Source organism: Monopterus albus, unplaced genomic scaffold (genome assembly GCF_001952655.1).
Source record: "Monopterus albus unplaced genomic scaffold, M_albus_1.0 scaffold54.1, whole genome shotgun sequence".
NCBI lineage: Eukaryota > Metazoa > Chordata > Actinopteri > Synbranchiformes > Synbranchidae > Monopterus > Monopterus albus.
In genome coordinates this window covers 100,456-117,638 of record NW_018127934.1, presented here as the reverse complement: position 1 = coordinate 117,638, position 17,183 = coordinate 100,456, and the positions used below count along the sequence as shown (strand labels likewise).

Genomic DNA, 17,183 nt, shown 5'->3' with positions numbered 1-17,183 from the left:
TACTGAAAAACATTTAAATCTGTGTTTATTTTACAACTTTAGCTTTAAAAGTTCTTTTTTTTGTCTTTGTCTTCAGAGAAAATGGCACCACATGATCAGTCCACACCCCCCTCCCCAGGACTGGACCCAGAGGAGATCCGTTTGAGGAAGATGAACCGCAGGGCAAAGGTCATTCAGGAGCTTGAGCAGACTGAAAAAGACTACCTCACAGACCTGGAGCTGTGCATCAGAGAGGTGGTCCAGCCCCTACGAAGCATGCAGGTAGATTTTTTTTTAAATGATTGCTTTACTTAGATAAACTAATTTAGTAAAATCCAAAGTTAATACTAGCTATCTGCTCAGGCTGTCGCTTATCTAGTACAGCTTGAACAACTTTACAATATAAATCTTACCTTGACCTTGACAATATATAATTTCCACTATTAACCCTATGTATGACAGTAACATTGGTCCACACATCTAACATCTGAATTGCACTTTAGGGACATTTTTTTAATATGGAGTCTGGAATCGACACCAGAACAGCCAAATAAAGTGTGACCTGTATGTTCGAAATGATTAACCAGAGTTAATTTTTTTACAGCAAATAAATAAATTGAATTGACATTTGGAGACCTTTAATCTTTTCAGTTGGTCAAATTCATATATTTCACTATAGTTTCTTTATATTGTTTTAGCTTGTAGATGTAGATCGGCTGTTCACCAACATGGAGACTCTGTGTGAGGTATCTGCAGCACTCCTGCACAGACTGCACGAGGCCATGGCTGACCCTGATCCAGAGGCAGTTGTCATAGGTAATCCATTTTGACTGTAGTTATTTGTTGACTTATTTTGCTCTAGGTAATTTTAGACGAACAACCTAATGACCCATTTTTATTTGAAGGAGAAGTATTCATCCAGGCGAAGGCAGCTTTAGAAGATGTATATAAGATTTACTGTTACCATCATGATGACGCCAACATGTCACTCAAATCCTACGAGAAAGAGGACGACATAAAGCAACATTTCACCACATGCATTTTAGCACTGAAGTAAGTCAAGATATGTCTTCCAAGCAATAGGCACATCATTTAAATTGTGTAACTTCTGATATTCTTTGGTGGTAATTCTATTTCTTTGTCTTTGTAATTGCAGGAAAATCTATGACCAAGAGTAAGTACCCTTTAATGAAAAACTGATATTGGCATTTAAAATGTACTCAATTCTGCACTGGATATACTGTCACAAGTACATCTTGATTATTGTGTTGCTTTAGCAGTTGTGGTTATGTTTCATTTATCACACTTTGTTTTCTTTTCTGAATCTCTGTTCTGGAGGTCACAATGGCTTATGCTGATCTATGTTTATTTTTCACAGAGGGAAGCCCAACTTGCTGGACATGGGTTCATTACTCATCAAACCTGTTCAGAGGATTATGAAGTACCCGTTGCTGCTTGGGGAGCTGTGGCAGGCCACACCTGAGAACCACCCTGACTATCAGCCGCTCCAGGAGGCATTCACCGCCACCAAGATCATGAATGTTAACATCAATGAGTTCAAGCGGCGCAAGGATATAGGTGAGATTTTTTATTGTTATATTTTTTTTTTCAAATGTACAGTTTTGTTTGCTGTGAAATGTATTACTCACTTATCAACTGATAACTGCTAATTTATCTGCTATTCTGTCTGTTCCATGTCTTTTCACCTTAATTCTGTCATTTCTAATCTCAGTTATGAAGTATAAGAGGGTGGAAGATGAAGGCACACTGAGGGGCAAACTACACAAGTTTAACATGCATTCTATCCGTAAGAAAGGGGACAGGTTTGCCGGCTATCTCAAAATCCTCACTGGAGTTGAACCACAAGTAAGATACAGTGAACATTTTTAGACTTCATTCCACCCTTCCTCTAAATACAATAAAACAAGTTAATGGAATAAGCATTATGAGTTTTCTTGATCAAGTGTATATTACATAAAGTGTACATAAGAATCGGTGCATTTGTATAGCAGTTGGTGGGATTTGCAAGTGCAGAAACTCCAGATTTAGAGTAAGGAAAAGGCTTTCTACATTTGTAATTTGTTCATTTGTAGGTGAGAGATGAAGTCTTTGATAGAGAGGAGAAAGTGTTCAGGAGTCTGGAGAAGGCTGTGAGGCAGCTAATCAGAAATGTTCAGTGTTACCTGCAGCACACTCAGGTAGGTATATATGGTATAAGCAAATCAAAATGGGCATGGGTTAATGTTATTTTAATGCTAATATTTTATCAACATTCTGGGGTTTTTTTCTTAATATATTTTCTGCAGGATATGGTGTATGTAGCTGTCGAGAATGCCCAGGACTTGGAAAACATTATCAAGGGTCCAAACGAAAATGGCACAAACTGCTCATTGCCCAGTAATGGAAGCGACCCCTATATGCACTTTGTAAGTATGACTTTTGTTTTACTTCACAACAAAAATGGTATCACTTTTATTCAGGGCACAGGTTACTTTGCTTTTGTCCAGCTTTCCCTCTTCCCTCTATTCATGTTCTGCCACCTCACTGACTTCTTCCTCCAGAAAGACAATATGGAACTCCTGGTCCTTGCCCCCCTCTTATCCCTGCACAGCATGTTCACAGGCCCACAGAAGCTCATTCAGAAACGTTATGACAAACTGCTGGATTACTGCAGCCACCTGGAGCGTTCGTCCTCTTTTACACCCTCATCCACTTCATCCACCACTTCTTCGTCTGCTTCACTGGTGTCAGAAGACCCACCCGGTCCTGCCAGGAGGGACTATGAAGCCCTCAATGCCTTGCTAGTGGAGGAGTTGCAGAGGTTCAACATGGCCTCCCAAACTATTCTGACCAACTGCATAGTGTATCTAGTGGCCCTGCTCAGAGAGCTGATGTTTAAAATATTACTTCCTGTGCCATCCATACAGCAGCTACCAGTGAGAAACCTGATCATAACACACATTATTAGATACATTTTAATTTTAGCATATTGCAAATTACATGTGTAATGTTTTCTTTTGCAGGCTCCATTGTCAAACATTGCTGAAGTGCAGAACAGCATCATGGATGAGCTGAACAATCTGACTTTTGTTAAGGATAACGCACAAAAGCTAATGGAACGCAAAGTCAGCTTCGAGAGACAACGAGACAGGAAAATACTTGTAAGAAACTCGAAATAACCTCAAACAGATTATTCACATCTAGAGAATAAAACATGTTATTCTGTAAAGATCTCACCGACTCCAGGTTAAAATGAAAGCTCCACATATTCCTTTGAGGCTCCAGCCAATTAAATGAGTATATGTAAGTTCTATTAAAGGCAGAGGTTGTGATTATGTGGAGCACTTGGCAACATAAAGCTCCACCAGGTATCTGTCCCCTTAGGTTTGGATATATATATGTATGTGTATGTGTATGTGTACATACACAGTATCAATACACATCTGTACATTTATTAAAGTGTATTTGTGCTTAGACCTGTGAACAGATTTATTTGAAACTCCTAGCCCTAGTAGTTTATTACCTTTCACCCTACCTAGAATAGTGCTATACACTGATAACCCACACAGACCAACATGTGCCCACACACCACAACCACTCCAAATATTTAAATAAACACTCCTTTGTGCTGTGCTGTTCTTCAGCTGCCAGAGGTGGAGCATCAAAGTGAGGAACAGCGTGCCTGGCTGCTGGCAGAATACCCAGTGAGTCGTTTGTACCAGCTAAAGAGGAAGTGCAATGGCTGCCAGGAACAGGACCTCAGCCTGCTGGAGGGAGAACTGGTGGCTCTGCTGGAGGACACAGACCCGTTAGGCAGCAGCAGTCGCTGGCTGGTTCACACCGGAGGCAAGTGTGTGTGTGAGTTTGTGTATGTATAAGGACAAAGACTCTCAGGGCAGAGGTAGCTCTTCACACATCCTTTAGTAAGACATACGGATGAATTAAGTTATCAAACTAGACCATCTGCAGGTATGGCCAATATAGGTCTCCTCTGTGAATATACAGTACCGGCCGTGTATTAGATGACTGAGGCTCTGTAGACACACCAAACTTTTCTTTCCGACACCGACAAGTCAGCACACAAGAATCAGTCCCAGGAGCTCCTCTGATGTCATGGTTGCTGGTACCTCTTTGCCTGCCTCTAGAGATGGTTGCCTCACAACAGGGCCAGCTCCATAGCTTGTCTCCATCTCCCTTCTACATCTCACAGCAGCACCTGAGATCCCAATGTCTCGTTTGGAACAAGCCGCTGTGTGTTTTAAGCAGTCTTACTTAGAGTACAAAGCTTTTCTGAATACCTCTGGGTATTCAAAAACAAGGATGGAGAGATGATGCTTGCATGTCTCTCTGTACTCTGCAATAACAAGTTCTTTTTTGTGAGCTCTAAAAAAAGTGTGTGTGTGTGTGTGTGTGTGTTACTTGGTATAAAGTACATTATTCACACACTTGTCTATTCCTCTGGGATTACAAGCATTCCCAGGAAGTTGTTGTTCATCCCTCTCCTGATCTGAAGACTATGAGTATGGTTGCCTCATATTTACACACTCTTCAGGTTGCTTACTCCTACTGGATTTAAGATTGTGCACGCAAATACTCTAGTTTATGCTTACGGCCCTAATGTAAGACAATTATGCTCATTTAGTCTGAGGTTTTGTTTTATTTATTTTAGTTTGAAGTTTTACTTTTGCCTATATTTTGTCAGTCATCCCTGAGATTTAGGCTGCAATATTGTGACTAGAACTTTGCTTGTGGTGCTTGAAGAACTGAAAAAAAAAACACATTTGAAAAACTAAAACAACTTGCTTTTTTAGAAACAGTATCCTGGTTACGTTTTGCAAACAGTGTTTACTAGAAGTATGTGTTACTGAAAAATGAGTTATGGTGTGTTTGGTGGATTATTCATTATTCAAATAACTGGACCGCATGTGGTGGAGGCAGGCATGACTAGATACCACTACCACTGTTTTGTAACCTTTAAATGTGGTCCAGAAGTCAGGTTTCCTGACAAACTGTCCCTGTGTGTCACTGTTAGGTACACAGGGCTATGTCTACTCCACATTCCTGAAGCAGTACAACCCTCTGAGGGACTCACAGCGAGCAGGACAGATGGCGAAAGAGCAGCAAAAGCAGCAGCAGCCACCTGCCATGGTGGATGAGGACTTTGACGACATCAGTCTGTTTGTGTCTGGGAGTGGCAGCAGTAGTCTGCGCAGCTTCAGCCTCAACACTGCTGACAGCAGCTCAACCCTCTCTGGCCTACAGGGGGAGCTGGAGAATCCTGAAGACTTGGAGGACACGCTAGACACAGAGGCTCAGCAGGTGTGTGTGTGTGTGGGGGGGGGCTGCCTGTGCTTTTCTGAACCACTCGTGCACCATATGGATGTCATTTTAAGATACTAGACTACTTAAAAAGTCCTGGGTCACATCAGTTGAATTTCCATCTTGAAAAAAGTTAAGGTCACAAAGATTAATGTCCTTCCCAAGTGCAGAATAAATGTGCCTCGATCATATCACACATGTGTGTGTACAGACAAACACTTTCAAACTGTACCAAGCAGTATCAGAAATTCCAGGAAAAAAAACCCACAACTGAAACACAACAAACTAAACACCACATTACCCTCATAATGACAGGTAATGACAACAAAGGTCAGGCTAACCATATCATTTTAATTGGGCTTTCAAATGGCCATGAGTACATCCTCACAAAAAAGGGTCCACCTATAAAATATGAGAGCTATTACAGAATGAAATGAAACCATGTATACCATAAATATCATATATAGACCAGATCATCACAGGATCTGTTGTGACAAAAGCATATCTGATAGCTTTACAGTGTTTCTGCCTGACTTGAATTAATATTAAATGAGCTGACCAAAATACCATTGCCACTCAGGGCTTCACACTTTGTTTTCCTTGAGGTCATGTTTTCATTTATTATGACACAATATGCCTCTGATCTTCTGCATAACATGCAACAGTCATTGGTATAAAATATAAAGAGCTGAGCAGGGTCTGTAAATTGTAACCAGTGAAAATTAGGAGTGTGTCTTTGTAAAAAGCTAATAAACAGTGCCACCTTCTGGATTCACAGGATGATAGTCTGCACTTTAACTGCATTTAATGTTGTTAATTCAGTTTAATATTTGCCTTTGTTAGGTTTAACTGTTTCATAATAGCACTGAAATAAACAAAGCTACTCAGACATTTTTTTATACCTCCGATTGCATCTGACTTGTGTCTGTTTCCACAGTTTTATGCCGTCTATGCATTTCAAGCCCGCTGTGACCAGGAGCTGACTTTGCAGGAGTACCAGCATGTACGCATCATCCAGTTTTGTGACCTGGGAGGCAATAAAGAGTGGTGGTTAGCTGAGGCTAACGGACAGAGGGGATATGTCCCTGCCAACTACCTTGGTAGAATGTCCTATGCATAGTTAAAGAGCCTTTATCTATCCAGAACTTACCTGTGGCATTTTCAAAAAACCCATTCATTTCTTAATACACAATTGAAGGCATCCTGACTTTAAAACAAATAATATCTCTGCTTTGTGAATGTCACTATAGCTGTTACTGTATTATTAGATCTCATACCAAAAGTGTTGACAATGAAATTACTTTACCTTCACGAAAGAGATCCCCAATGGGACTTGACCAATAATCTGTGAGGAATATGGGAACCAGGAGAATACTGGGCACTGTGCTGAGCACTTTCTGTACTTCAGTGTTGAGTTTATATTCATAATGAAGTGATTTATTAATGAAGTAAATTTTATATGTGACCTGATTATAGATGAAGTAAATGTTATACGTGAAATGATTTATAGATGAAGTAAATGTTATGTGAACTGAATTATATGCTAAGTATATATTTTATGTGAATGTTAAATGAAGAAATCTATAGTGTCATTTATATTTTAACAATTATGTCAAGAATAAACATGTCCTCTATGATAACTATTGTGACCCATGCTCTGCTTCTCCTGCAGATTATAATGATTCAAGGACACCAAATGCTACAAAGTCTTTGCTACTGTCAGTTTTTAGAAAGAGGAGATTTAATAACGGTCGTTGATAAAAAGTGACAGTCACTTTTTCAATAGTTAGAATTGTTAGGACAGAACCAGGCACACAACAGAGTCCAGCAGCATTTATACAAAGTAAGATTCAAGTATTCGATGAGATGGTGTTACTCCACGTACAGATGCTCTCATGTAATACAAACTGTGTTATGGCACTAATTTCACACCGTCTAAGTACTTATTTTCTACTCCCTCAGAGCTTCTTCTGCTCTTTGTTTCTATTTCTACTCATTTCTTCATTTTCTTCTGTGCTGCTTTCTTCTTCACCAGCTGTAACCGTTTCATGGCGTTAAGTTGAGACTCTTGAGATGTTGGTGCTTTGTCTCCCAGTACAACCTTTGACCCATTCCCATTGTTCCCGTTACTCCCTCCGTTACTGCCTCCGTTCCCTCCTGCAATTGCCTGGGAGCTGCTGGGGGAGCTGGCCCCTGATGATGCAGAGCCTTTTCCTTGGTTTTCACCACTCGATGAACGGTTCAGTGGCTGCTTACCGAGAGTCAGGGGTGGAGGAGGTTTCAGAGGTACCTGGCTGGAGCCGTTTCCATTTCCTCCCCCGGGTAACTTTGCACCCCCTAGTCCTGACTTGGTTCCAGCTAGCCCAGAGAGCCCAACAGGTTTCTGGCCAGAGGAAGTTGTTAAGGTCTTGTTGTTCCCACTTGGTCCCGAGGAACCCATTTTTGAACTGGCAGGAAGAGAAGGGCTCGTCTTGGCTCCAAATGCAGCCCAGCCTGTAAGACCACTGCCTGAGGAGGAGGAGCTGCTGTTGGTGGGGTTGGCTGATGTTGTGGATGCCTGCAGAAAATCAAAAACAGCTATAATACCGCAACTGTCAGAGTGCAACACCAATTCAACAGATATTTTAATTATCATGCTTAAAGTTTTTGAAAACTGAGAGCACAGGATGAAACCACAATTTCACCAACAAATTTCATGTATTCATTAAGGCAATTAATTTGATAAAGCCTACACAACTGTCAATGTGATTGTGTGTTGAAAGGACAAACACTAAGTTTCCAGTTGCACTAGGCCTTTATCAAGATTAAGGTTTAATTCTGTCGCATTTCAAAAATAATGTAAACAATCAAAGTACATATTTTGGTGTTAACTGAAACTCATTAACCACCTTAAAGCAAGAGGGATCATCCACCTTTAGATGAATTACCATATGTAATGTTCAGTATATTACCTGATGTAACTGGTTCTTTAACTTTGGTGTAACCATCTCCCTTGAGGTTTCAAGACCTACTACTATATCAGGTCCCACATTGAACCATCATAAAAGGAGTTTGACCTTTTGCTTTAAATCAAAATGTGTCTGTATATGTATTAGTAAGGTTAGCTGGCCACTCAGTATAGGAATACAGCATTAAATGAGGAATAGGACCCAGAAAAGCAAGAAGTGGTTATTAGCAACACTTAGAGCTAAGATATCCCCAGAACTCACTGTAAAAGGTCAACATAATCAGATTCCTTACCTATTAGCAGGAACCACCATTAAAAAAGTTAATACATACCTTCACCTCTGTTCTTTTGAAGGCTTGGAAGGTGCTGGCTGTGTCAGGTTTGGATTTAAGTTCTGTCTTTTTCACCAGTGTGTCTTTCACAACAGGGACTGATGATGCAGATGCAGGGGATGGCTTCTGTGGAGGTTTCTGGGCCTAGCAGACAAACACATTTTAGACAGAATCAACACCGGCGCTATTAACAAGACTTTGCACTCATCAGAAACCTAGTCAGTAGTGACATGCTACAATTAATTGCAAAGTCGATACTGAATTTATTTTCCTTACCATGCGTTTCATTTGCCTAGTGCATCGGGCACAATACCACACAAGCCGTGGGTCATTAACGTCTTTGTCTGTCACCTGGGGCTTGTGGCAGTCCTGATGGTACAGATTATGGCACTCCTGGCACTCAACCAACTGGTTTCCCATAGTCACTGTCATTTGTCTTAGGTAATGAAAAACACAACAAGAAAGTGAACATGTAGATAGAACACATGTTGGGTTAGTCATCAAGTTGAATTCCTAGGCTTGAAGACTGAATAAATTAATATTAATAAATGAAATGAAATATGCAGTGATATTCTAAACCCATCCATATGGACAATGATGTTTTCTTTTTTCCATTAATATTTAATATGTACCTGCAAACCACACAGGCCAGGCCCATTTCCATGGCAAAATCATCAGCATTGGTCTCATCATAGTCATTTAGGTTTGACAGGAGGTCTTTGCTTGTTTGAACGGTAATTGGTGAAGAACGATTCTCCTGTTTCTCCAAACGAGGTTTTTTTGGTGGGTCAACCTCCCCCAAGTCAACTCTGAGCTGTTTGCCAGTTAAGATAAAAAAAGGGTTAGTTTTACTTCATAAAAGAAACACGTGTTCACAGCACTGAAACACAGCTGACAAATCCAATGTATAACATATTTCTGTGTGGCTCTGAATTAATTTAATTTATTTAGGAGTGTCCATTTCCACCTGTAGTGGATGAATGACACACCTTTGTGTTAAAACAGAGGTATACTTTAAGAGCTTTCTGAACATGAGACTAATTTTATTTATCATTTATCCCATACCTTCTCAGAGGGTCTCTTTTCTCCCTCTTTCTTGCACTTTTCTGTGCTGGATTTGCTACTGCCACTGCTGCTGCTGGAGGATGAGGAACTTGAGGAGGACTTGGAGTCCTGTTTGCTTAAGATCAGTTTTGACACAGACCCCTTGGACACTTCTATATCCTGAGGATACACAATAATAATAATACAGAAACTCTTAGCATTTAGTTGTATAAATTACATGCCAATAAAACAGAAAGGCTCCGTCAACATAAATATGAGAAAAGCTTCATACTTTTTGTGATGAACGATAAGATGAGTCACTTCCTCTTGCGAGGGACTCATCTAGTAAAGCTTTGAGTTTATCAGCTGAGTCTTTACTCTTGGAGTGCAGGTAACTCAGTCCCTTTAGGAAGATGGGATCCAACTCCAGACTGACAGGTCCAGCCATGGCTTACACACTGGGAATCATAAAACAATGCCAGTTTATTAGGCTTCTATTACAACTTTATCAAATACTATTATTACAGATTAAATGACATGTTAAAATAAAAGTCTTCACTGATTCTTTTCAAAGCCTTAATGTCTACACATCTTTGTAACAGTGTAAATACAAGGTGTCTTGCATCTACTGCATCCTAGCAGGAAGCATTTTGGTACTTGATATTCAGGTTTTTCCTCACATTCAGGTGTATTAACCCACTACGTTTGATTGTTAAAATTAAATAAAAAAAAACATGTTTCATTTTACATGTAACAATTAAGAGGACTTAAATATTCATCGGTAACCGTCTCTCTGTTTATTTTCAGTGAAGCCTGACCCTAGTTTGCCTCGAGCTTACATGTTTGAGACCTATCATCATTAATAATTACACGAGGTGACATATTAGACACAATGACACACAACAGAGTGAGAGAAGAAGAGTAGAGAAAAAACAGACCACAGAAAAAAACTCTCAAGAGAAGGAAAGACACTGAAGGTCGACTAAGTTAATTTGTTCGCTGTATAACGTTATTAACCTGTTCGAACCACCAGACACATAGAGGACAGTAACTAATAGCTTCACACTGGCAAAACTGACCTTTCCTGGAAGCTGTCAGCCAAATTAACAAAATATAAGATCGACCTGGTTATATTACCTCTCTCTTCTTCTGGCGAAATCCTGCCCCTTAAAATGGTATTTTCGCTTTGGTATGGAACTGACGGCTGAGAAACACTTCCTATATAAGAAGACCGGAGCAGAGAAGACAAACCTGTGTAGCCGTTAAATATGTCCGGAATTTACACTCACGGAACCTTGTGTAGACATTAGGTTTTATTGGAGAATTTTAATTAACGTCGCTCTCTATATTCACAATTTAATTACACTTATCGCGTATATGTTTTGTGTAATATGTGCTTTTTAATATGCTGTGTATTTCCTCTAGTAGCGACTAGTCATTTTTGAGTCGACTGACAGCTGATGGCGCTATGGAGCAATCTTCTTAGATTCAGAACAGCAAAAGAAGATTGTAAGGAAGTGTGCGCCATACCAGCGTGGTTTTGCCGCAATTGTCGGGGTAAATTATCTTATTTCTAAAGCAGTTGTGAGTATTCATTAATGTCATGTTCCCCACCGGATTAAAATTGTATTTTAGCTTAGATCTGTGTCTTTACCGCCACCCTCTAAAAGGCACACGAATACATTTCCAAAGCTAGTTAACTGTTTGCCAACTTCCTTCCAACAGTATTATTTACAATGAATCACTCGGACGAAAAGCATCAGTATTCATCGCTTTACTTAGAAGTTTGTTCCCGAAATGAAGAGCCTCGTCTCCCACTGCACACCTCCATCGTCCTGTTTCTTCTGTCCTACTGTGAGTGCAAGTCTTTCAAAGTTTTCCTGGTCTCCACCAAACCAGCGAGCTCCCAGTCACTGAAGAGTCAGCTGCCGGAGTCTCTGGATGTGTCTGATACTCATTTGGAGTTTTTGCCCCAGCTGGTGAGGGGTTGCCGTCTCCCTGCTGTTTTGGATGAAACAGGACAGCTGTGCAGGGCAGGACTGGCAGTGGTCCTGAGACATATCATTAACAAGACCTTAGAGGCTGATCCATCTAGAAATGATGTGCTGGCATTGCTGGGCTTCAAGAAAACCTGTCTGAAGGCCTGTGCTGAGGTTAGTGGAAAGTGTTGAAACAAAATTCCAGTATACATGAAAGAAATAGAAAGTGCCTGAATTATTTCACTGACACTACGACTGATGCTTGATAGCACAATTTCACCTACTTGAAAGTTGCATAGGGAATTACAGGATCTTTTAAAGGGTCAAAACTTATCAAGAACAACCTTATTGTGAGATCTATGGTTTCAGATTTAATAAAGTCACGTATAACCCTGGGAGTTTCGACTCTAATTTGACATCAATCACCGTGGACAGGTGCAGTTTGGGGTTCAAACTGTGTCAGCATCACTGTTGCGAATACAGATACATACATATTGATATAAAGTAAACCTGAACATGATATTTAAAAAAAAAAAAAACCTTTCTCCTCAAATAGGAAACTGTTCATGCTGATTTAGTGTACACAGTGGCATAATGTGATTACATCAGTGTGAGCCTGTCAAAATTTCATTATCACTATATTTTATGGGTTTCGACATTACCTAAGAAGAAACTGATATGCAAATGTAAATTCATCAGAATTTTCTGATGAGGGATATATAATTTGTTTGTAATCATTGGGGAAATTAAGAGGTTCCAATTAGTAGTCTTCCATATAATTAATTTTGAATCTTAATTACATGAATAACCTTGTATTTCTAGGCAGTACACAGCAGCCTAGATGGAAACATCCAAACTTTGCCTACAGCTAGAGTACTGTGCAAAAGTTTTAGGCCACCATAAGATTTGTTGTTTAGCAATGCTATGATGACGGTATCTATTTGCTTCGTAATACAACTACAAAATATAGGAAATAGGCACAGAGTATTAAAAAACAAAAATATCAGCAAACAGGATACTCAAGATTTGGTATCAAGCTGTTCTAAAGAAATATGAAGAATCCGGAGAGGTCATGAAAAAAAAACAGGAGTGGAAGACCAAGAAAACTGAAAATCTGATGAGAGGTTTGTCAGTATCTGGCAGCTTCATCTGGATGCCAAGTTGGTTCTTCCACAGTCTGAAGAAGCTTAATCAGGAACGATGTTTGTTAAAGGACAGCAGCCAAGAAACCACTTTTTTAGAAGGGGGAGGGAGAAAAGGCTGAGACATGCAAAAGCTCACAAAGACTGGAGTGAAGATCAGTGGAAAAGAGTCTTATGAGTGATGAATCGAAGTTTGAAATTTTCAGTCGTTGGCAGTATGTGAAAAGAAGAGTTGGATGAAGGTGGAAGAATGAGTGTAGCAGCCTTCAGTGAAACATGGTGGAAGGTCTGTCATGGTTTCAAGATAGTCTCCCAGAAGAATTCAAGCTGTGCTAAGTGCAAAGGGAGGCGACACTGAATACTGACTTTGGACTGTAGAAGCCATTTTGTGTTTTAATACTGTGTACATATGTCCTGTATTTTCTGGTTATATTTTAATAAAGAGACTGAGAAATAAATATCAATTATCATTAAAACCTTGATAAAACACTGAAGCTACAAAACTGATAGTGGCCTAGTACTTTTCCAAGGTTCTGTACCTGTCCAGTGTTGAATTGTATGTATATATTCCATCATCTATGAAGAACTTTGAGTTTCAGAGTAGCAATTAAAATGGGAATTTACTTCAGGCTATAAATTCAGTACATAGAACTAAAATTGGATAAGCACCTCACAACTTTAGTTCCATATTATATAATTACTAACCAGAAACTTTCTAACAAGGAAAATATGGTCCTTTCAAATAAAGCATTACCAGTTTTACCACTGCCATGTTGTTCAGTTGATTGTGAGTTTCCAGTGATTCTCTATTCTGTAATAATACATTGGCTGATGAAATTTCAAGCCCCTAGTAGTTAAATTGATCTTTTTTCACATAATCTGGCAAAGTTTTAGTTTTGATTTTTACCTTACTATAACGACCACATAATGTTACCAAGGTTGACGGATTTTGTTTTTGTCACAGCACATTAATTGGATTTTGGTCAAAGTGTCAGCAATGTTATACTGAGACATCCATCAGTATAACATATCACACAAACAGTTAACCAGTGTCTATCAATTATGAGCTGGAGTTGACCTAAAAAAATCTTTTAACATTCTTTTTTTGTTTCCCTCTTTGCTCTCAGGTGAGCAAGTGGACCAGGCTGTGTGAAATTGACATCCCCTCTGCTGTTGAAAAACACCTCCAAAATTCCACACATCAGTATCAGCACCCGCCTCCCTCCATCCTCACCCTCGAGCGAAGGCTAGCGGAGCCTGTCAAAGTCCACAATGATGACAAAATACGGCGGCAGAAACTCCAAGAGCAGAGACGGAATGAAGAGGACAAGTCCAGTGAAGGAAAACAGCATGTGGACACAGAGTCTAAAGCTGCACAGTCGCCTCAAGTCTATGATGGACTTGAGCTCAGAGCTGCTTTGGCAAAGCTGTCTGTGAATTCAGTTCCAGCTTTGACCACTAGAGAGAACTCTGAGATCAGGAAAGTGAAGACCACAGACCTGCCTCTGCTGGAGCATGTGTTTGCCGAAGGGCTGTACTTCACTCTGACTGATGTGGTGCTACTGCCATGCATCTATCAGTACCTGGTAAGGGCCTAGGAGTTGATAATTTATGTTTGAGAGTGTTGTCAGTAATGAACCCTTGTGGCTAAGGACCCTGTTCTTATTACTACATACTTATTGCCTAATTTGGATCATGAATATTTGTCAAATGCTCATTTATTTTTAATTTCTCCTCTAATAATCCTTGTGTTTTCATTGCTGTGGCACACTGTGAGCTTTCCAAAACCTTAATGTCATCAAAATGCCTATATCTGTGCCCTGAGCAATCAAGTGAAGCCAAGCAAGACTTTCTCTCACAACATAAGAAGTAACATGCATGACTTAGGTCAGATGTCACCAAATAGACAGTTCCATTCAGACTACAGAACACCCATTACTTGAATCCATTGGCTTTAAAATGCCTTTATTATGATGACTTGTCAAATTATGCATGACTTATGGTTTTGACACTCTGGGCAGAGTGAGCTGACAGTATACCCAGCTCCTTTCAGACTCATCGAGGCAGAAACTCGAGTTGAGAGGACTCACTGAATCAGGCTTGGCACAGGTTTTGCTCTCAAAGGTGGTCTGGAGCCACCTGGTTAAAAGTGATAACAGTATATGGCAGGGTTTCTGTTTAAATGCAGCAGGTTAAAATGCATTTCAATGACTTTAATTTGGGAACACTTTTCTCTTTGCAACATATCAAGACTTTGTGGGTTGTTAACACTCTTGACTTCAAAATATTTTCTGCATGACTTAAAAAGTTCACGATCATCTGAATATTTGTTACACACAATGATTGCATATTTTACAAGTGTAGTCGGTACTGGTAATTTTAAAGTAAGATCAGAGAATGTACCATGGCTGTCTAGTTCAGTGGTATATTGTTATTGATCAGGAATACTGCACTGTCAGGCAGTGAAGTGGGTCTCAACCTTCATTTCACCCTTCAGCTGTCTCCCAGCTATTCCTCAACTGTGGGAATGAACTCAGGTTCTCACAATGAGGCTTTTAGTAGTCAGCTGTGCTTCAGTGGTTTCCAGTTTCACACTCAGCCTAGCGTGTCTCCTCTTAACGGCCATCACTGTCCGTGACACATGCAGCCATGGCAGATCCTTTCCACTCCACCCGCCTTGCCGTAATATAATGTGCCCCATTCTCTGTCCATGTCCTTTTTCTTTCTTTCTTTCTTTTTTATTTACTTGTGTTCTCTGCACAACAGTGATACTGCTTCTCAGATGGTGTCTCTGTTTGTGTCTTTACTCTCTACCTACCAATGTTGTTTTGATGTGTTTCCTACCAGCCTCTCGTGTGTCTGTTCACCAGTGTGATGAATAAATTCTAGTGGAAGCTGACATCTTGCTGACTCTCGCTTCACTGGAAATAACACATCAGATGAGTCACTTAATCAATATCTTTTCTTCACTCTTTCATATCTTTTATTGTCTTTGATAGTGTTCCCTCCAAGTTCACGCTGCGAGCACTCTACATCAGCTCCCCTGCCTGCTGCGTTGGTACAGCCATGTTCAGGAGGTACCTGGGGTCCTTCGGGCAGCCAAAACCTGTGGGATGGCTCTTTCTGTCCCCCAGTTTCCCACAGTCAGTCTACCAGGGACATCAGCAGAGGACAACTCAGCTAGTATACTGGAGCAAGAAGAAAACCAAGAGATGATCTCACAGTCTCCATTTGTTGGTGGTCCCAGGCCCACAATGACTAAACTCAAAGTAAATGGTTACTTTTCTTTACTTATTTCTCATCACGCCTTGCCTCTGTGTGCTCTCCAAACACATTTTATTATAACACACACATACAAATGGGAGACAAATGAAAGGAAAACCAACGTAAAGTGTCTTAGTAAGGTGTTGGACTACCACATGCCACCAGAACAGCTTCAGTGGCATTGATTCTAAAAGTGTCTGAACTCTACTGGAAGGACGAATATCTTTTTTCCCCCCAAATTATTCCCTCATATTGTGTTTTGATGATGGTGGTGCAGATGCTGTCTAACATGTCGGTCCAATATCCCCCATAGCTGTTCAACTGGGTTGAGATATGTCAATTGTGAAGGCCATAGCATATGTTTCACATCATTTTCATAATCATCAATGCATTCAGTGACCCCTTGTTCTCTGAAGATAGGGACATTGTCATTGTTGAAGAGAGCACTGATTTATTCAGGTGTTTAATTTGTCACCCATCTGTACACACTGTAGTCTATAAATTTAAGGAGCTTTCTTCCAGTGTCCCATCATAGTACTGGACCTGCAACTAGTTGTTAACCATGATCCCTGTAATTTCATGGACTCATTTTCTGCTGATTGTGCCTACAATGAGTGTAAGTTAATGTTTTGGCTTCTGGGAGACTTTCTTAACAGTTTTTCATCTTTCTGCCAGCGCTTTAACATCAAGTACTTTTAGTAACAGGATTAACATTTCAAGTGAGCTGTTTTAGGATGCTTGTCGATATGCATAATGTTCTTCTGACATACTGTATGTTATCTGTATGTCAGTATAGTTATCATTCTAGACACAAAAGTAACTTTTCCTAAAAAAAAAAAAAAAAAAAGCAAAAACAGAATCTAGCTATAAGAACAGTACTTTAGTGCCCCCGGTGCATTATAAAATGTTCCTTCACTTGTTGCCACTTGTAATAGTGCAGACAGTGCCTTTTCAGGCACAATAAAAACAATGAATCCAGTCCAAAACAATACAAAATTATATAGCCAAACCAAGTAGTTTTGGTAATGGCTGAAAATCTTAGTGTGAAGAGATAAGACAGCACACAATAGTAGCATAATGTGTCCACACTGTTAAGATGCAGTTCCCTCAGGAAACACTGGCACGAAACAAACACATTCACATACATTTATTGCTTTCTTAGCTCCATAGCACAGTA

At 40.0% G+C, this 17,183-nt stretch overlaps 3 protein-coding genes across 7 annotated transcripts in view; 2 read left to right on the top strand and 1 right to left on the bottom strand.

Moving 5' to 3' along the window:
• Positions 1-6,629, top strand: part of arhgef38 (Rho guanine nucleotide exchange factor (GEF) 38) — an 11,225-nt gene extending 4,596 nt beyond the window's left edge. The window contains exons 2-14 of the mRNA XM_020602191.1: positions 77-271; positions 682-795; positions 885-1,032; positions 1,136-1,153; positions 1,358-1,557; positions 1,712-1,845; positions 2,073-2,177; positions 2,286-2,405; positions 2,541-2,915; positions 3,003-3,140; positions 3,624-3,825; positions 5,012-5,298; positions 6,236-6,629. Of these exons, the coding sequence (XP_020457847.1) occupies positions 77-271; positions 682-795; positions 885-1,032; positions 1,136-1,153; positions 1,358-1,557; positions 1,712-1,845; positions 2,073-2,177; positions 2,286-2,405; positions 2,541-2,915; positions 3,003-3,140; positions 3,624-3,825; positions 5,012-5,298; positions 6,236-6,418 (2,219 nt within the window). The 3' untranslated portion in view covers positions 6,419-6,629. The remainder of the gene's footprint in view (positions 1-76; positions 272-681; positions 796-884; positions 1,033-1,135; positions 1,154-1,357; positions 1,558-1,711; positions 1,846-2,072; positions 2,178-2,285; positions 2,406-2,540; positions 2,916-3,002; positions 3,141-3,623; positions 3,826-5,011; positions 5,299-6,235) is intronic.
• Positions 6,630-7,012: 383 nt separating this feature from the next.
• ints12 (integrator complex subunit 12) lies at positions 7,013-11,487 on the bottom strand. Of its 3 annotated transcripts, none has more exons than XM_020602067.1 (7): positions 11,400-11,487; positions 9,914-10,079; positions 9,643-9,801; positions 9,210-9,391; positions 8,854-9,013; positions 8,578-8,721; positions 7,013-7,855 (listed from the first exon to the last, which is right to left on the bottom strand). In XM_020602067.1, the coding sequence occupies exons 2-7, from the start codon at positions 10,067-10,069 to the stop codon at positions 7,292-7,294; spliced, it is 1,365 nt and encodes a 454-aa protein (XP_020457723.1). In that variant the 5' UTR covers positions 10,070-10,079; positions 11,400-11,487; the 3' UTR covers positions 7,013-7,291. The 3 variants fall into 3 exon arrangements, with proteins under 3 accessions (XP_020457723.1, XP_020457722.1, XP_020457724.1); XM_020602066.1 differs by lacking the exon at positions 11,400-11,487 and adding an exon at positions 10,759-10,856; XM_020602068.1 differs by lacking the exon at positions 11,400-11,487 and adding an exon at positions 10,701-10,740.
• The window catches only part of gstcd (glutathione S-transferase, C-terminal domain containing), a 44,139-nt gene continuing 37,906 nt past the window's right edge, over positions 10,951-17,183 (top strand). For 2 of the 3 annotated variants that reach the window (XR_002275123.1, XM_020602064.1), the window contains exons 1-4: positions 10,951-11,178; positions 11,347-11,774; positions 13,870-14,328; positions 15,742-16,011. Coding sequence is in view for 2 of the 3 variants with exons in the window: in XM_020602064.1 (XP_020457720.1) it covers positions 11,082-11,178; positions 11,347-11,774; positions 13,870-14,328; positions 15,742-16,011 (1,254 nt within the window). In the remaining variant the exon portion in view is untranslated. Of the gene's footprint in view, positions 11,206-11,346; positions 11,775-13,869; positions 14,329-15,741; positions 16,012-17,183 lie in introns of all 3 variants that reach the window. The other variant, XM_020602065.1, reaches the window with a different exon arrangement.